Here is a 20,880-nt window from a genome sequence, read left to right as displayed (position 1 = left end):
GATGTTCACAAAAATGCATAGAGCCCCTGAAAACCGTCCTTTCACATATTTGTGACTTGACTGCATATAAACATGGTGAATAAAGTGTACACTAGAAGTAAAGCACTACATTTAGCTGTTCCTGCACTCTGTGTACGTGCTGCCCCCTCCCGACCCTCTCCTTTGACCTTGCTGTTTACGCAGCGGAGTAGCAGATTGAGTCAGCAGCTTCCACAGAGCATCAGAAACACTGTACATGCCTCTCATTCTGTGTTAAGCAAGTGGCTAAAAACAGACTCAGTCACTGTGGTCGCAGTGCAAATTTCTGTTGATCGCATGTTAATGATTATTCCCACTGAAGATACAGGATACACTGTTTGTTGTAAAGCTCTTCAAAACGCTGGTTTTTAAGTGCAATACAAATAACCATCGTTATTTTTATAAATATTAATATTGAGACAAAGGTTGATAACCATGGACACTAGAGCAGCAATGATTAGTTCATTAATCTATTTGTTGATCGACATAAAGTTAATTGAAAGTTAATATTTTGATAATTGATCTTTTCAGTTGTCTCAAGCCAGAATCATGGACATGTATTGTTTCCAGCTTCTCAAAAGGAAGAATTTTAATTTTCCTCATCTTAAAGCGTAGGTGGGTTGTTTGCTGGGACAAAAGAAAACATTTGATGGTATCATAAACTAATACATAAACTTGTATTGTGTCGTGGCTGACAGTATTTTTTTATGATTTATTTTATTTTTGAAAGACAGACACAACAAAGAAAAACTAATCAGCATATTAATCAATAATAAGCCCTAATGGATACACTGTATGTGACTGCACATGCGACATATGAATAAAAAGGCTGCATTTGGCTAATGTCAACCTTACACAGTAATTAACAGAGGCAGCAAATTTTGTGATCAAATTAGACTTTAATTCAACATAAAAATTATGCTGTGGGAAATGAATCCTCTTGAATAATTTCCACAGCTCCTCTGTGGAAATTTGCTGTCATCCAGGTCACAAAATAGTGAGGAACAATCAGTAAGAAGAAGCCGGATTTGCAGTTTGGACAGCAAGGTCAAAAAAGGTCATGCTGTGACCCGACTCATTTGTATCAGATAATTATTCAACAAAGCCAACTTTTAAAATTTTGTGAATAATTTCCCTTTTGAAAAAGACAGTTTTTGTCCTGACCTCAGATGTCAGTGCCTCCCTAATAACCTCTTCTAGTAGTGTTGGACACGTAATTAATATTCACCAGGCGTAAACTGTGACTGCTCTTTGCACTGTGCAACCTTTTCCTCTGTTGATCACAAACATATTCACTCATTTCTTTCCCACAAAGAAACATTTATTCTTCACACATTTACTGAAAATTACAGTTTATTGAAAGGACACAGAAAGGTCAGATAACACAGATACATGTAGCTAGGGGTTACTACTCAGTGCATGGCACATTCTCAGGGAGACGACCCATTGTGAGTCTTTGGCTCTTTGCCTCTGGAGTGTTAAAGGCAGAAAGAGTGCTGAAATATTAAATGTTGAACAGTTGGCCAGCCAACTTGAGCCTCTATATTTCAAAATGTGGAGGAGTAAATTAACCTTGCTACAATGAGTGACAAACAATATTCTAAGTTGGGTGGTAGTAGTAGTAGTAGTAGTAGTAGTAGTAGTAGTAGAAGTAGTAGTAATAGTAGTAATATTTTTATTTGTCAATTGATATATTTATCACAGGATACAGTGTCAGACCTCACCAGTGCAAAGGGATTTTTCTAGAAAGATCACACATTTAGAAAGCAGTGTCCTCACTCAGAATAAAACTCATAAGTAAACATCAAATGAACAATCATGAAACAAGTTACCAGTGCCATTGCTACCTTTTAAAAAGAATTTCTAGAATGCATGCCATTTTACTATGGAGGTTTTCAGATGACAGTTTGAAATTTGTTGACAATTCGAGTGTCTCAGCTTTAGCAAACAATGCTGATATGTGTAGCTGCGTGTGTGTGTGCGTGTGTGTGTGTGTGTGTGTGTGTGTGTGTGTGGGCGCACATATGTTTTTTGTGAGAGTGCGCAAGTGTGTGCTCTTAGAAAGATCCTTCAGGCAATGCAGGAGCTCTGCATTTTGGATGATATGCTGTCCCCTCAGTTGTATTCATGTGGCTTTGTCTTTTTGCTGCTGCCTCCCTCTGCCTCCTCGCCGTCGTCTGAGAGCTTTGTGTTGAATTTTCCAGTCTGCGCTTGGCTCCTTTGCTGTTGGGTTCAGAAGATAAAGATTCATAATGAGCCAGACTGACACAATAATGTTCCACAGTACACAAGTTGGTCTGTAATCTGAGCAGGGAATGCTGCTAAATATCTGTGGGATGCAAAGGGAGTAGAAAAATGGGTTTTCCTTATTTAAATATAATACTGGTAGTTAGTCTTCTAGTGCCATTGATACTGGATATCATATCATAATCAGACAGTTCCTGATTCCTATCTCACTCCTGGTTCTGACCACACAACGTCTCTCCCATGCTGCTTCAGTTCAACACCACTGCAAACCAACCTAAAAGCACCCTGCAGAGTTTTGTTGTTCACTAAAGTTTACATTCATTGTTTCTTACCAAAACACACTGAGTGTGTCCTTGAGTTCTAACAAACACGTAGAGGACATTTGCTTCCTCCCAATGTTTGTTTGAAATATTGCAATGTTTTCATCCATGTTTGCTTGGTCGCTCTGTCAACAAGCTGAAGAGAATGAAACCAACTGCAGGATGTGGATTGTGTTGCCTGCTTGCTTGCTGGGACTTTTGCTTTGTCCCACTCATAGAATGAGGTCGAAACTCCACATTTAAATTTCACAACTGCTGAGTTTACAGTGTGAATTGTGAAATGATACACAGTTTGTGAAGTTTAAAGAGCAACTTAACACCCAGTTGTAGCTTGAACATGCCCCCTTCACAGAGTCCAAAAATACATTTTGGGTGGTGGGGGTGAACATGATGCAGCGGACAAGGCACTTTTTTTTTCACTGATATTAAATTTTTTTTGTCTACAGGGCAGCAAATGTTTGATTTTCTTGAAAATCTGTTGTCAAAGTACTATTTAAAGCTGAAGTTTAATGGTAGCTTTAATACAGTCTTGTCACTAGGTTTTGAAATGCTGACTTTGAAGGGGGGAGCGCTCTTGGATTGGGACACAGCTACAGAGTCCTGCTGAGTTTTATCCTTGTCATCAAGAAAATGAGTTACAGTTGCGAACGAATGCAATTAACTACCTGGTGGGATGGAAAACCAGCAGTACTCAGTGTTTTGAAGACCCGCTCTGACAGTAATAGCAGTCTGTGCAGTTCATGTGGATCGTGAAACACAATGCAGTTTGAGGGTGTGTGTGAGTGTTTGGGAGATGTGTGTTTTTATTTTATTAATGATTGGCAATTTTCTTTAGTATTTTAAAAGATCATTTTTGGAAATGAAATGTTTAAGCACACAGGTGCCAGAAACCAATTCCCCAAGCAAAGCATCTGTTTTGTGTTTACCAGTGTCACTTTGCAGACAGCCTAAAGGCGTGCTGGCTGCCTGCAGACTGTTATAACATCACTCTGCATGGCACTGGTTATAGTTTATCACCTGGCTTGAAGCAAAACAAACAAAAAGGGACAACATGCATCTCTACAGTACATTTATCCTGTCACATTCAGAGGGATGTGCAACTAAACCCTGAATTTGACCATATAATTTTGCAGTTGTGTAATTATAAAACACTAAGTTTAAACCCCAGTAAGTGCTGTGTGAGTCAGTGACTGAGTGTCTCTCGCCTCGATCTGCAGGCAAACCATATCTCGCTTAATGCACCCTCGTGGCTTCTTGCCAGCCTCAGTAGCCGCCCACTTTGATGTTAGTTTGGGATTTTCCTTTTATTGTGTTCATCAGTAATCATCAGCAAAAAAGTTCCCTCAGGAAATCTGTAAGTTTTTGTGCAAAGTGGATATCTTGATAAACATGTAAAAATGTGTTGGATGAACAGAGATCTTTCCTGCAAAGACTCTGTGATGAAAGGAGTTTTTCAATGTATGTTTTTATAACTGTCACGTAGCATGTAGTCACTTAGCATTGACTACATCGGAGCGTGTCATGTTGTTGTTGATATCACTTATTATCATGGCTGATTCTGTGATGTTCACTGTGATGTTGTTAGGTACACATCCTGCATCTCTGACTCATAATTCTACCTTGTAAACAACAAATCCAAGTTGAAATTGGCAGGACAGTGATAATTGTTTAGCAGCCGGTGGGCAGCAGGGCCCTGTGGCGTGTTTCACTAATGTGGTTAATGGAGCTAAAGGAGTTAATAGAGCTAACAGCTAATGGAGCTAAACACACAGCAGGGCAGAGTTTCTGCTCAGAGGAACTGCAGATTGTTGTTTAAATGTGTTGCAAATGTTCTGAAGAACTTCAGCATGGCACATTTTACCAAACTTCTGTCAGAGACGAAAGTAACCAGATACATTTACTTCACTGGGCAACGTTTGCTGTGCACTCTGGATGACAGTTTGGGAAAAAAAGGAAGTAACCCTCTTTCCTGCGCTGTCTGATTGTGGTCGCCAGTGAATATGTGGGCGCACGCCAACTGACTAATTAACTAAGTGACTGTGTCACAGCAGGCAGATGGTTTTTATTTGTTGGAATATGTTGGTGAATCAAACCCCCCACAAAAAAACAGCATCTATATGAAACACGTTGTCTTCAGTATTCTTGAATATTGAGCCCTACTTATTGTAAAATCCATAAAGAAACACAGGGGTGCCTAACAATGTCTTTATTAACAACACAGGCAGTATTCTCCTACAGGAGAGAAGAGAGCTGAGAGTCAAGAGTTGACACAATTATTTTTTATTATGTTTCTGAATAATAATTAATAATTTATGATTTTGAACAATGCCATATCTGGCTCACTTGATTTTTTTTTTATTTTTTTTTTAGCTTTTCCTCACATTTACTCATGTGATTTTTATATTCCAGCTTCCACTCTGACATTTTTAATGAATTCAGGAATGTCAGAAACAAACAATAGTGATTCAGAGAGTGCCAGGGGTTGCTGAAGTGTTATGGAGTTATACTTTTGACTGAAAAAACGTTGTTCTCAAAGAATCTTAATGATGGACTCCAGCAGACACACCTTACATCTGAATCAATGTTATACAGGTTAGATTACATACTGTGGCTTTAAAGCCCACACAGTATATTTATCAAGCTGGAACAGTGTTATTTTCCTCAATGTTGTTGATAGGATAGTGAATGTGGCTGAAAAAACTCCTGTGGGTCTGTGATGTTGGTCTGTCAACAACATGAGAGCCTCTTTGTCTGATCAGTCCACCAGGGGAGAGGGAGTGAATAGGAGAAGCCTTATTGTACAATATATCTCACCTAAAAGTGCAGATGTTGCTCTGTTTTCTTTAAGCCCTTCTTTGTGTTGCTATACAAAAAAACACAACAGGTGCAAGACAAGAAGAATAGCCTTTTCTTCCAGAAACATTTAAACATAAGGGGAGATGCCACTCAGGTTCTCAGTCTCACAGTCAATCGAACATGAGAACGCATAATGAAGGTAGAGTAGTGACAGGAATAGAGGGCACTTCAATGCAGATTGATCCACAGAGACTGAAATGCCAATCATTACTAATCAAATTGTTTACTACACCATGAATGGCAAGTGCTGTGCATGAGGGACACCAACAGACAGCAGGAAATGAGAGTCAATTGTAGATTCAGCGCTGCAACACAATGTGAGAATTTCCCAATTAAAGAGATAAAACAAAGACAACACTGAAAGCAGTCTGAAGAGTCATGAGACCAACTGAGTCGTTACAAGTCTTTTCTTCTTATTTGTCAACTTTGCTACTGCTCCTAAAGGAAACTGTAATGATTTAAAAGAAAGTGGAACATCGAGGAAAATCATCTTTTTTTTTATATGGAACATGGCTGCTGTTGTACATTGTTCACTCACAGATTTCTTTCTATTATTGTATTTTCATCTCATGTCAATGCAGCGCAGCACAGCACAAATGCCTCGAGGAATGAACCGCCTCTGACTTCAGTAATATGTAACATATCATGTACGATTTCACTACATTGAATCTAAAACAGAATACATTATCTTGTACTGCTTTGAATCAGTGACATAGTCCACTCTCGTATTACAAAAAAAGCCATTCTCAGACTCTCTCACTCAATATCTTTCTGGCACAAAACAAACCAGTGAAGTCAAATCTGCCCATTTGTCGAGATCGGATTTGAATTATTCTCGTTTTCTTGTGCAAATAGTCTGTGTCTAAAAATGGATCGCTGCCACTTGGAATGCAAGACAGTTGCTCAGTTACACAGTATTGCACTGCATTGAAATGAGATGCATTGTTTTGCTGTACCATCTGCCACCGCCAAACAGGTGTGACTCAATTCAGTAATATGATGAGGGAGGCAGCTACGCATAGGCTTTGGCAGGGCATTGAATAGCAGGGCACTGGCACACTGAATTCTAGGTTTTAGTTGATTGGTTGCCTTCTTTTAGGAATTTAATGTAGGTGTTGTGTGTGCCATTTGCTGTGCTTTGCTTCACTTATTGTGTCGTACTTTGTCGCACAATGAGTTGAATCTGTTGAGGTTATTAGTCTTCAGTCACTGGATTCACACTGTGAGTTACGTCTCTTTAGCCTCTCTTTCCTTTAACTTCTTTAAAGCATGTGTGTCATGTTACATAGACATGATTTTTTTTTTTTTTTTTAAACACAAGCAATGACCAGGCCCATAAGTATTTCCCTGTATAGCTCAAATCTCATGTAGCTTATTTCTCTGTGCCATAGACCTCCATTGTTGTCCAAAAACACATCAATCTGCCACAGAGTTGCACCTGCTGCCATGTTACTTCATTACCATGAACTGCTCTTGCTGAAATTGATTTTGAGTTCCAGATACACGTCACAGACAAACTGACCCACGGCTGAAAATAGTTCCCAACAAATGTTTTCTGTACTCCTGTTTGCAAAATACAGTGTCCAGCTGTTTTAAGAAATTACTGATGGTTTTTATATATTTGTGAGCTATTTTTTAAAGATTTACGTATTTACTGAGAACAAATGGGCTTGTGGCTGAGTTGTCACATGATCGCTCACTCATGTGATTGGAGTTGCTATCCAATCACATGATGGTTTCCTTTTAAAATGCCTGTGGAATCATCCAATGGTTGTTTGTGAAGTCAGCAGGCCAGCCGGAGTAGATCAACGTCGGTAGCATTCATGTGCTATTTAGAGCTATTTGCACCTTCGCGAAGGTGCGATTAACCACGCCCCCCGCCGACAGATGGTTCGTTTCCGACGATATTCGGAGCCAGCGAAGTTCCCTGTAAACTTGCTGTAAATCGCCGAAAATCAACGAACTTTGCGGGAATTTACGGGTCGAAAATGTGGTTTTTCATGCAGTGTGAGTGCCACGTAGACAGGGTTTGGGTGGGGTGGGGGGGCTGGAAAGTATTGTGAGATGGATGGACACATTGTTGGTTTTGGTCTTTTCATGGGTTTCTTTGTCTGATTAACTGATCAATAATTTCCTGTGGGGCCAAAGAAGAAGAAGAATTCACTGCGGCAACAAAAGGAAATTTTGAAATGTCTGCATCTGTTATCATTTCCATAGAAATCCCAGTGACGCTCACCTGCTGTGGCTCTGGTAGCTTTTTACTTTCCGGGGCCGATTCCTCCGTCTGATTCTGGAAGCAGTTGCCCCCGGCCTGTGAGAGTAGAGGGAGAATATCTTGGTGCAGTGTAGAGGGTACATGCTGGGAAGTTGTGTCAACTTTGCAGCTGTGTGTATTCAGTGAAAATACATGAGATGAATAGACCCGAATCAGCAGCATTAAAATGCCTTTTTGATTTTCACAAAAAAAGCTACGAGAAGTTTAATTGACCTGTACAACTATAAAATCATCCAATTAACTTTCTCATTGGATTTATCACAGTAATTTAGGTAAACTGTTTTTATGTGTACTGGATAAAAAATGCCCCATTACTATTGCACTTCTTAAGTGATGAAATCGTTTATTAGAAAAAAAAAAGCAATTTGAAGATTTCGCCATGGGCTGTCAGAGCTTGACACCCACATTTTCAGCATTTTCTGACATTTCATAGACTAAACAATCAGTCATGAACTAATCAATACAGATCATCAGTGGGAGCCCTACACGATCTGTTACATCACATGACTAATAGCAATGTCAATCATCTCCCTGCTGTGATAAACCTGAAGCCATTTTGTGCCCACGGCGGTAATTTTCCTCTTCCTCTCTCATTGCTGCAGCTTGTCAGGGACAAAATATAGCTTTATCCAGAATGAACACTAAACATTGTCTCTCCACAATCTTCAGTAATTACTCCCCTATAATCTTATTAGGTAAATTGTGAATTACTCGCTTGAAGCACCTGCTGTACACAGCAGTATTTATTTAACCACATGAAGGATGAATGAGGAATGAAGGTGAAGGCCTGGTGAGTGCTTCATACCACCGTGAGACAATGTCTAGTCTCATGTATTTTGTTGGGGCTCTGTGTAAAACATAACTAAAACAGATTGTGATCATTTGACGTGTACTCGATTGAAAACAGCACAAAGACAGTGTATTTAATGTTTGACCTCTTCAGCTTCATTGATTTTTGTAAATATCTGCTTATTCTGAATTTGATGCAGCAACATGTTTCAAACAAGTTGGGACAGGAGCAACTAAAGACTGTGAAAGATGTGAAATGCTCCAAAAACACCTGTTTGGATCATTCCACAGGTAAACAGGTTGATTGGTAACAGCTGATAGTGTCATGATTGGGGGTGTGGCGTTCATAAGCAAACACAATATCTGAGTCTGTGTTTCAAATATGTCTCCTCTTATCTGAATCTGACTGTTTCTCCCTCTTGCTACAACCCTGCCAAAATTCTATAATCAATTACAGGACACCGGTGAACATTGTTTTTGGCACAATTTCATTAAAGAACAATCTCTTTGACACGGTTTCCACAGAGGGTAATTTCGTCTCCGGGTGACATCCCTCCATACCCCCCTGTCTCCAGTGGTCTATCAACTTCTGTCTGTAATAGTTCTTGATAGCCACTTGTCACAAATCCTTATGGACTCTGTTCGCTTCACCTGCTTTCTTCAAATCTTCTTGGTTTTGACAGGCTTGGAGATAATCATTGGGAGCTTCCCTCATAACTGACTGCTCGCAGCCTGGATCTTAGAGAAGCAAGTCTGTGACCATAAGGCCCACTCTTCAAAATGTTAGTTTTTTTTTCTGACCAATAGTCCAAAACTTAAAGATATTCAGTTTACAACAATTAAAAAATTATTTTCATTTGAGAAGCTTGAAACATGGACGTGGATTTTTGCTCAATACATGACGATTAACTGAATGTCAGACATCAAGTGGAAACTTGTTGCAGCAAGTTTTCTGATTAATGAACATAATGAAGACATTTGGAGTCAAAGTGGCTTCTTTGATTTCTGATGAGGGTCTTGCACATGAATGCGGTGAACAGATGAACCTGGTGGATGCAGGCCCTCGGGTCACATAGGCCATTTCAGTTTAATTACTCTGAAGGCTCACCTTTTCCACCTGGCACTCTTTAACTCCACTCTCTCTCCTCATTACTCCGATGTTCACGGGTGATTTACTGGCTGTGGAAATTCTCTGAACTTTAGAGATATCCTGTGGAAAAAAGAGAGAACAATCAACGTGGGGTTAAAAATAAAATGTGCAAACAGCCTGTTGATGGTTCTTGAAAAGTAAATAGTTCTGAGTCAAATGTTCAAAACTGTTTAATTTATTACTTGTTCATTTGAACTAATTCAGCTTATTTATTTGTAGTAAATAAATCACAGCTAAAATGACTATTTCATAGCAGGCAGCATTTAGGGCAAAAGAAACAGTGCTGACAAACTAAAAGAGAATTATTGAAGCATGAAGGCTCGGAGGTAACCCAGCAATATTCAAACCATCACATAAAAATCCAAAACTTTTCTTCATAATTCAGATTTTCACACAAATAGTTTTTCAGTTTGAGTTATTGCAGTTAGAAGCCAGACTTCACATCCAGTGCACCACACCAGCTGTTTCTACAGTCTGGCTTACAAAGGAGGCTTAAAATAAGCCAATGAAGCTTCATGAAAAACCAGCAGCTACTGTGATCAGGGACTTATGTTTCGTCAATTCAATGGAAAGTTTACGGCCACAGAAGGGCTCTGTGCTTTAAGCTAAATGCTAACAAAGGCATGCTGGCAAAGACTATGCTAATACTATCCTCTTACTATCATAAGCTTTCTGCCTGTTCTCTATCTAAATACATTTTTATTATTATTATTTTTTTTTAATTTGAAACTTCAGCCCCTCCAGAGTCTGCTTAGAAAAATTCTGGCACTTGGAAAAATGTAGTTGAGTTGACCCCCACTGCAGTGTGCTATGCGTGAGTATTAGCTTATAACGCAACCTATTTAACTTATATTTTATATATGATTTATGAACAGGCACTTTTGTTAGATGTCTAGTTACTGTAGCAAACAGATCATCTTTGTTTAGGGTTGTTGATTTTGATATGAACCAGCATGCAGTAGATTTCTGTATCAACATACTGTACACAAATCAGCTGTGAGTGAAAAGTAAACATAACTCTGGGAGGTAGATTTGGGGTTTACTACTATGGGAGCTGCATGTGATGGACAGTGATATTTTAGTGAAGTGATCCACTGCAACAACAGGCAAAGCAATGCCCAGATATTGGGAGGAAAACAAGATGGACAGTCAGAGATGAAAAGGCTCTCTCTGGAGATCGGCAAGCAATCTATATCACTACCACCTGAAATGATGTCCGTATGAGTCTTTGGAGGTTGATGTGCTTTGAATCAGTGAATTATGAAATGCTCTACTCTGGAGACCAAAACATAGTAAATAAAAACAACAGATTTCAGCAGGGTTACATGGCAGGATTCAGTCAACTTTTTTTCCCATCACCAACTAGACCTCATCTTTCGAATACTGATGAGTAACTGAATCTAGCTGGAAACTTGTCTCGGACAAGAGGCAGGCTTCTTCACAGAGCCCCGTGTGTGTTTGTGTGTGTGTGTTGTGTTTACACGTATTATTGTCTCAATAAACTCTTAACATGGCTTGAAATCACATTTATAAACTGTTCTGCATTTTATTTCTGAACCACTGTTGGAACATTTTGTCATTTAGGTCCATTTGCTGGTAGTAAAATATCATTTATGATATATTGTCTATCAATGTCTGTGATGGCTTATATAACTTGAGAATTACAGAATTCATTCATGGCTTTATATTAGGACACAAGACATTATTATATTCTCAACATATGCAGCAGCAGAGTAACCCAGTGCCAGTTTTTGTGTTGTCATCATTTACAGTAGTTGAGGCCATTTTTTTTAGAGACCTTCATGATCATGTGAACAGGCATCATTGGCTCCTCCAGCTATAAATGTTCACTGTGTAACTCTCAACAAATTTTGGTAATTTTATTTCAAAATTCATGCACAATAACAAAGAATTTTTGGGGCAAAAAAAGTTAGTGGACATTCTTTGCCAGCAGGCTCCCTGACAATTATTCAGGACCCTATGAAATCAATATTATTTTTCCAAATTCAGTGTTTTCCATTTTAATTTGTCTGAATTCTGTGGTCTGTTGCAGTTTCTATGATGAGTTCAATCAATTTTTATTGTCAAATTCTGTAATTCTGTCCTTGAGCCCTAGTTATTGAAATGAATCTTGACCAAACTACAATGTTCTTTTCTGAGGGCCCTTCTGCTCATCCTCCTTGCATATGAAATGTTGATATCATTTAGGGGCAGCTCAAGTTTTCAGTCTGTAAGGATCAAACTACTCTCTAATCCAGCAACAGGCCATCAGAAAGTCAGTCTACAGCGAACTGTACTGCTGACCTATACGCCAGTGCTCATGTGGGCGTCGAGACCAAAACTCCAACGTGAAACTGCAGCGGGTCAAACGGGAATACTGAAAATTGTAAATGTTCTTTAAAGCAGCAGCAGGAGCTTCTGTGTAAACCTAGCGAGCTAACGGGCTAAAAGCCGTGACATTACATACAGCTGAGCAGCTAACTTACAAACTGGTGTTTTCTGGCATGTATTTGGTGGCATAGAAAAGCTGCGTTTATTTGTCCTTCACGTTACCATCAAAATGAATCTGGCTATATTCTTTAAATTGATGCCATCAGACAGCTGGACCAGACACTTCTACAAAACTAACAAGAAGATAAAATCTGCTGTGAAATGTTAACAGTTTTCAATGACTCAGCGTAGAAAAAATAAATAGTTATGGTTTTCTTTGAGTAAGATGAGACAAAAATGCCTTTTGTTAACTTTTAGTCAACTTGAGGTCAATGCATATGATAAAAATAAGAAAATCACTGACAAAATTCACACTAGTTTGCACAGCAGGTATTTTTCCACAAGTGACTCTCAGTCTGCTGCAGTCAGTCTTCTGCACAAGATGAGTACATAGTACCTTCCTTAACTGGGTCAAAAATGGTCTCTTTAGAGCAAAAAGCAAGATGGTTGCGAGATGAGCAGAAGCAGTTTTAACCTGTCACTGTCAAACTCTATTCTTCGTCAGCTGAAACATCTTTTTAGGGAAGTTCAGAGGACTTGGCTTTACTTGTGGAAGTGCCCACTTTTGGGCAAACATTTCATCCATTATTTCTTAACTTTTGACAGCATCTGTCAAAACAAGCTGAATTTTGGACATCAGCCTCCAATGAACCAGTTATCCCCCAGTAGAAACTTGATAAAATGCTTAAAGTAACGTCTTAATGTCCAGCAAGAGTTGAATTGAAAAGAGCTTTATTAGAAATCATTCCTTTAGTGGACTTTTTAGTAAGATTTCTCACATTTGTTGCATGATGCCAATGTAATTCTACCATCCAAATTTAGCTGATAAATATCTTCAAGCTACTTTTGTTTTGCGCTGTCAGCCATCCGCTATCTCCTCCTTGCATGGCAGAGATGAATATCCCGTCAATACATACAGACAAGGAAACAATCATAAAAGTAAATAGTAAGTGCTGAGAGCAGGGCAATGAAATGTCCGATTTCTCCTCGGGCGCAGTGCTCCGAGCATCTAAGACATCATCTCCCATTACTCTGATGAAAATTGCATGCTATCGGACCACAAGACTTGGCTCCCTCCCCGAGACTGTTAAATATGAAGCAACTTCCACTCCAATCTTGCTGATCTCTGCATCCTCACACTAATGAATCTTTCACCAGCAACAAGAGCTTTGTGTGTGTGTGAGTGTGTGTGTGTGGGGGGGGGGGGGTCTGGAGCAGTCTTATCTGTAGCATCTACCAGAGCTTAAGGCCCATTATGTTAACTCACAGTATGAGCGTGAAGCTGAAGGTGGTGTCAGTGAGTGCTTCAGCAAACCCTGCATTTACACCCTCAGAGAAAAACACAAAGTGGACTTTAGTCTAAATCTGCTGAGGAAACTCAGATGTATGTTTAATCACCCAGTTAGTGGATAAAGGCTTCCTTCATATGAGAAAAGCTTTGTAACATTTTTTTCTTTCTCTGATGGTGGAGGAGCCATCGTACTGCGCTGTGTGCAAAATAATTGCCTTTTGATGGCCAGCATTTTCAGAAATATCACGTCTAACTAAATGCACAGCTACAATTCTCTTATGCTAATGTGTCAGGTTTAAAACTATGCAACAGAAACTTTGATAAAGGATGTAATAATAGCGCCACTGAGTGCTTTCATGCTGTTAATGAGCATAATGAGGAACACCACATGCTTATCAAAGTTATCAAGTTCTTGACATTTGCCTCTCTCTCTCAGTGGATTGTGACCTAACTCCTGAGCTGTGAGCTGGTCGGCTCTTTGACGCACAGTAAGTGCTATTGTGTGTTGTTTTTTTACCAGTTAATTTGAAATAAATTTGGCAGTGATGTAAATGAGATCTGACCCACCTCCACATGCGCAGGCAGAGTGGACAGATGGAGCACCGCAGTAATCTTTACAGTGAAGGCGCGCTCAGATTTATCAGACAGCCCGTCAACGTGTTCAGCGGCTACAGGAGATAATGGAGCCTGCAACTGCTCACAAGTGGAGTGCTGCTATTTGTATGCTAATGAAGTGGGAAGTATAAACTTCATTAGCATAGAAAAATCAACCCACACCTACCATGAGTTTTCTTTGCCTGTCTTTTGTGAGATGCGTCTTTCGCCCATGTGCTTACATTTATTTGCTAATGACAGGAAGATGACGGAGAAACACACTTTATATAATCATCCTGTTTGCTGCAAACAGTGATGAGAGTTTAAATGTGGACAGAAAGTGACAATTACAGAATATTGTTTTGAATGACGCCACAGCAGAAGGACAGTGGTGGGGATGGTGGTACTGAACCGCGATAAGAAATAAACAAAAAAGAAAATCCCCTAAGTGGCATGTCAAATCTCTTAGGCACCTACGAAAGACACGCAGAGTAAATTGTGACTGCTTTGAGAAGAGAAAAGCCTCTTAAAGACAGAATTGCTCACCAGGATCATGGCAGATAAGGCGCTGCGGTGCTGTGGCCGACTCGATGATTTCAAAGTGAGTGCTGTGACTGCGTTTCAGAAATCAGAACTAACCCAATCTCTGATTGAGGTTGACATGCCCGCTTGGTAGAGGGAAAAATAACTGAAGGTACTATGAAGTATATTTTCTAGAAACAGAAGTGATGTGTGTGCTCTGCTGCATGTAGCTTCTGTTTGCTGGTGTATAGAGTCATATAGAAATGTTGCTCTGAATCAGTCAGTATTGGTTGTTTATGAACAACAAAAGGAATTGACTGTGTAAACACTTGACAATAGTCCTAAAATGTCAAAGTGTTCCTCTGGAAAAACAAGAAACAATATCTACACTGAAGACATAATCCTATTTTTACAATGAATCCTCTTGGCAGTCACCTTTTTTTTTTTTTTTTTTTAACTCCTAAAAGGGATTAAATCCTGAGCCCTTCGATGAGTCTACTGTGACCTTGACTTTGAGAGGCTCCAAACAAAGACTGTGTCACGTTGAGTTAATAATTTCATAGAGAACTAATTTTAAGTCCAATAACCAAAACACCCATAATGCCCTAAAGTAATTGGGCTTTACTTCCAAAGCTACCACACCATAGAATATAAAGACTGACATAAATTACTGAGACTGCTGTTTGATTTAGACATGTTATTATTCTGAACAACCTCTGGAATCGTGTTTGCCCAACTGTTATATTTGGTAGTAATTATTTCCTGGGCTATTTCTCTCCAGAGGGTGATACTGAGGGCATCAGATTGACAAATAGCCACTTGAAAGGGAGGTAATAATCGGCTAACACTTAAATTCATATCGCAGACAGTGCATTATGTGCGCTCTGATGTGCGGTGAGGTGAATATTTTGGCACCAAGTTATATTCCATGATGTCACCAGGCTGGGAGTTACAGTGTGAAATGAATTTCAATTTGAAAGTGTTTACACAGTGAGGAGAGGGAAAAAACCAGCAGCCTGCTTTATCTTATCTGGAAAGTCAGAGAGAAAATTATACTCCACCATTACAGAGGCAAATCCCAAATCCAACGCGCTTTCCATTTTCACTTCACAAAACAAACTTATCTTATTTTCATCCTAAGACATCGTAACTGCTCTCTTTAAACTGGGGTCACTGACAATCAAATTGACCAGATACTGCGAGGCCTTTTGATTGCAGATACTTTGATATGTCAGCAGGAAAACCACAGGTGAAATTAATAAGATTAATAAGGGCAGCACTCCATTTAACCATTCCTGTTCCAGGCCACTACTAGTTTGCATGGTGGCTCTTTGACATGACCTCCTGATGCACTGAAATGGAACAGAGCCATTGTTAGTTGTATTAATTACACCTGTGCTTTTCCCACTAAGACAAGCCAAAATGTCTGCTGTGAAGAATGCCCATTGGTCATGCTTCAGGTAAAACCAGATGACTGTAGAAAAGCAGCCAACACTCAGCCTGCATTGTTCATTCACCTTTAAATGTAGTTTAAAATTTAGTTTGGGACTTTAAAGTAGCTCCTGTAGTCCTGAGAGTAATGCAGCTTGACAATTTAGGGTGAAATTACACAAAACCAAAACCCCTACCTCCTGTTTAAAAACCAAACTGAACTCCAGCTGTTTTTGTTTGCCTCTATAATGTGTCATCACTACTTATTTAATATCCAAACAAATCAGTGTAGACTGAACCATGTTTAAAGGTTTTAAAGGTGTTTCTGTGTGTATTCTTTGCAAATTTCAACTGCATTAACAAACTCACAAATAAAAATGGAATTGTCTGAATGAAATAAGCAGAGACATGTGGTAAAATGTGCTGCCTAATGATTTTTATATTAGAAACAATCATGAGAGTGCCACCTTCATTCATTTTTTTTTTTTACTAAAGCTAATTATCTGTCTCATTATTTACAAGCCGTATTTACCTCATGATGAACATTAAAAACACATCACGTTGTATAAATGCGTGACATAAACCTTGCTTACACTAATGCATTAATGTGTGTCTTGGGTGATCTGAGCCCAAGTGGACAGAGATAAATACAAGTGGAAAGAACCACTTTGAGCACTGTGATCCGACCCCTCAAACCTCCGGTCCGGGGTCCGGGTGGTCCGGGACACATGTGACCACATATCTTTTGTAGCGTATGTTAATGTCTCCTGATGCGTCCCAAACGAGGACGTACCAGGAACATACCTCATCAGTGCAGGACGTGGGGTGGCTCGATGCAAGTGGTCAGCTTGGAGACACGTTATAGACACAGTTGAATGGCCACGTGTCTCGGCTGTCCACTTGTGATCGGATAACCCAAGATGCATTTTAACGGCAGATGTAAACAGGCTGAGAGATGTCCTAGAGACATCTTTATAGAGCAGATGCTGACATCTTACAGTGAGACATTACTGTTAGTTCAAGGACAGCAGGACCACATCTACAGTACAGATACATATATAGATATATGATAGACTGAGCATAGATCACTCAGCTGATTCATTAAATATAAAAGGTTGGATTTTTACAAGAACCCAGGCCTGCTTTTAGATAAACATTAAATCAGATGGAGCTGAGTGGAATACTGAATTACCTTGGCATGTGGCTGCTGAAAGGTGACTCTGGAGCTGTTGATGAGTGATGAGTATCTGAACAAGTGGGTGGGGGAGGTGGGAAATCTGTGACTGCTGCTGGGCTGGTTGTGCAGGACAGCTGAGAAGCAGATGTGAACTGTGTCCTTCAGCGCCTTCATCTGAGACTCCTGTCCCCAAACAAGATTACACACACAAGAAGGTTTCTGAGTCCCTCCGTCCCTCCGTCCCTCTGTCCCTCCTTCCACATGAGAAATTTACTTAGGCATTAAAGCCAAGGGAGGCCACGCTTTAAAGTGACTTTAGAACAGCAAGGAGGCATCGTTAGGCAAGACATGAAGCGGAACTCACCAGGGTAATAAAGAAGGAACGTTCAAAAGATCATTTACTTTTAATCAATAATAATAATGGACAGACTGATTGGTTTAATTATTCTGCGACAGCCTCTGATGTCAATTCTCCTGAGCTGAGCGGCAGAATTACCTGTTTTCATGATCAGCACTTTTCTCCCCCTGCATTTTTAACTCATCTAACTTGTCCCCAGTGACAGTGTGTCAATAACCACGTATAAAAATAACATTACAACACATAAATTAAATCTGCTGCATGTGCTAAACCTGCTGGAGCTTAACTTTAAAAAAAAAAAAAAAAAAAAAAAAAAAAACTGTAGTGAGGAAAATTATCATGAAAGTGTTTATTTTATCTTCACACTTTCAACCTCCTTTCTTTAAACTATACTCCCTAAAACTGAGATTTAATATTACTACATAATACTTCATTAAATAATTTAGGTGCCATTTCTCTATTCAGTGTTTGATGTTGCAGGGTTTAAAATGGGTAAGATGAGAGAGAAAAGGATTAGTTAAACAACCTATAGATGAGGAAATGTTACAACAGCAGGAAAATTAAAATCATTGGTCACTGATGATGGTTTTTTTTCCCATTATTCACCTTATCCAGTGCAGTCTTCTCCAGTTCTTCCTTGGCTATAGTTAACTTGTGCTCCAGGTCCATTAGCTGCTGCCCCTGCAGGAAGACATCTGAATCAGCAGAGCCCTCTATGGTCTGTGCATACAAAGCATTTCTCCACCCCCTCCTCATCACCCCAGTGCTATCAATAACACAAATCATTTGCACAAAGAATTGAGACTCTTCTTTATCATTTTGCCAATCATCACTTTTGTCCCGACTTTTTAAAATGACACCTCACACACACTCGCACACATTGATCGAGTGCAAATTCTCATGTACATTACACGCTTTTAGCGCTCAACTGGAGTACTGGAATCTCATACACCTTCATAATCATGGCTGCATTTTATTAATAGAGTATTAGCTTGATTTTAGTCACAGTGCAGAATCCAGAGGGTACAAGGAAACAGATGAGCATAAGTTCATTCAAAGCCACATTGATAAAGATCACATCTGTTCTCAGAGAGAAGAGAGGTTTAACTTCAACAGTCATAAGAGCAGACCCCCTGAAACCATCAAGCATCATTTTTTTATTTTTATTTTTTGCAGTAAATGGGTCAATCTAACTCCATTTGAGGATCACCAAGGGTTCCCTCTGAGGAGTCTTTCATCATTGATAAACTGATCAGAAGAAGAAAAGAAACTTTGCACTACTCTGCATGCAGTCTGTGCAGAACTGGCATCGGTGATGAACTTTTATTGGTCTTTCACTGGCCTCTCCAAATGACAAACAGCTCAGGCTTACATTCTGAAACACCCAAGGTCTGCAAACCCAACAAACAGCATCCACAGTCTCTGGGAAAAACTGCAAGAAATTCCAGAGATGGGTGATGAGGCTGATTGATGGTTTTGGTGGGTTTTACAGACTTATGCAGTACCTCAGTGCATTTTGTGACACAATGGCAATACTTGCCGATTTCCCCTCTTTTTCATCTTAATTTCTGCAAGTGGTAATTTTAGTAACGAACATGTCTGTCACTTCTACCACTCAACAGGACAGCTGGAACCATGTTTTCCCTGACAGATGAGTCACACAGTGGCAGTCAAGGACAACGTTCACCACTATTTTCAAAGATGCCAAAGAATCTGATCTGTCTCTCAGAAGGTCTTCTTTCATTTACAGGGAGTTTGGTGCCATTTGGAGTCATTTGTAGATGTTAAGAGGGAATCCAAAGATAATAAAGTTTGGAATGTGACACTGAAGGGCACTGAGAAGAAAAACAGTCCAATTTCAAAGAGACCGGTGACATATTATTGGATATTTGCCATTAAATTCCTGGCAGTGGATGTTGATATGATGTTACAGTTAGACAAAAAAAATACAAAATGTTGCACTCAAAGTGTTGGATCCAGAAGCAATACTGCAAAACAACACCAAGTGCTGAATTTAATAAAGTGTAGTACTGAATAATCAGGGTCCAGACTGGACTGGTTCACAAACACACAGCAGAAAATGCAGCCTGCTCTCAGCTTGTCTTCCAAAGGATCTGAAGACTGTTTTTATAAGTGCATGTATGCGGCTGTGTAGCATTACAGTAGAGAGCTATTACATCCATTATACAGAGCATCATCAGCGGATAGTCCTCAGAGGACTGCGGGCGCGTGGCCACTGACCCAGAAATGCTGACTTTCAGGGCTAGTGCCTCTAAGTCCAAAGCCTCATATTTCTGTGCTGAGTCTATTATAGAGGTGTGGGGTCAGTGGGGTACTAGGCACTCTGCTAGACGAGGCATGCAACTACATCAAGCCGTCATTTTTCTTTTCTTTTCTTTGTTTTTTTTTCCCCCTAAGCTGGAGGAGAAACAGCTGGAGGGGTACATTTAAAAGTGGACTGACGGAGAGAAGAAGATGTGAAGGCTTGAATACGGCTGCCAAAAATATTGTCTCGCAGGGAAACGCAGGGAAGGCACCGTCAGTTCCTCTGAAGGCTTTAATGTTATGGCTGAGGAAGCGGATGGGAACCTGCCTGTGCGTAGTGTTTACAGTTAAGCACTGGGACTGCATGGTTTACATTCACAAAGAGTTGGGTCTCTTTTCAACTTGTCCTTCAAATCTGAGCACTATTAATGGAAAATTCTCCAGTGTAGAAAACAATGACAATGCTGGCTTCTTTTCTGGCACTGTAGGTGCAGTTTGGCCTCATTTCGTGAATCTGCACTAATGCATGTTGTCAAAACAGTGCTCTTTTCTGTTTTTACAGTTTCACGATTCTTTTCTTCCTATCTGTCAATTCTAAGAAAGACTGAATGGTTCCCAAGATAAAATAATTAGGTTTTGAGGTTTCTTGATGTTGTTCTGCCTCCGGTCTCGTCAGGTTGCTCTGTTTTTGTGTACTGTGACATTGTGCTGCAAAATTCAGTTTGATATGGTACAACAGCCATCATAACCAATTCAACTGTACCCCGGTCAGAGTGCCTTGATTGACATCCCCCCTGTGAGGCTGATGACATTTCTGTATCTTGAGTGACTCTTCTCTGCTTCCTGCTCCCTTGTCCCCTGCTGGGCTTTTGATCACAGCGCATGGGGAATACATATGAGGTTTCAGGAATAGCCAGATGGCTCAGGGGGGGTCAGAGGAACATGATGCCTTTCCCTCTGACCTTTCCATTTGGAAAAAAAAGCAGTGTGTGTGTCATCTCCCAAAGATGACTGTTTTTACAAGATAAAGAGTATGATCAAATTAGCCTTATCCATCTGCAACTGCAAATCATCAAAGACCATACTCTTTTAAAGGT

The 20,880-nt window shown here is 39.8% G+C and overlaps 1 protein-coding gene across 1 annotated transcript in view; it reads right to left on the bottom strand.

Moving 5' to 3' along the window:
• Positions 1-1,353: 1,353 nt before the first annotated feature.
• Positions 1,354-20,880, bottom strand: part of luzp2 (leucine zipper protein 2) — a 138,145-nt gene continuing 118,618 nt past the window's right edge. The window contains exons 8-12 of the mRNA XM_070969681.1: positions 18,125-18,199; positions 17,176-17,343; positions 9,614-9,715; positions 7,678-7,752; positions 1,354-2,241 (exon numbers count right to left, since the gene is read on the bottom strand). Of these exons, the coding sequence (XP_070825782.1) occupies positions 2,134-2,241; positions 7,678-7,752; positions 9,614-9,715; positions 17,176-17,343; positions 18,125-18,199 (528 nt within the window). The 3' untranslated portion in view covers positions 1,354-2,133. The remainder of the gene's footprint in view (positions 2,242-7,677; positions 7,753-9,613; positions 9,716-17,175; positions 17,344-18,124; positions 18,200-20,880) is intronic.

The sequence above is a fragment of the Chaetodon trifascialis genome, chromosome 1, assembly GCF_039877785.1.
Source record: "Chaetodon trifascialis isolate fChaTrf1 chromosome 1, fChaTrf1.hap1, whole genome shotgun sequence".
In the NCBI taxonomy this organism is placed as follows: domain Eukaryota; kingdom Metazoa; phylum Chordata; class Actinopteri; order Chaetodontiformes; family Chaetodontidae; genus Chaetodon; species Chaetodon trifascialis.
This window is presented reverse-complemented; position numbering and strand designations above follow the sequence as displayed.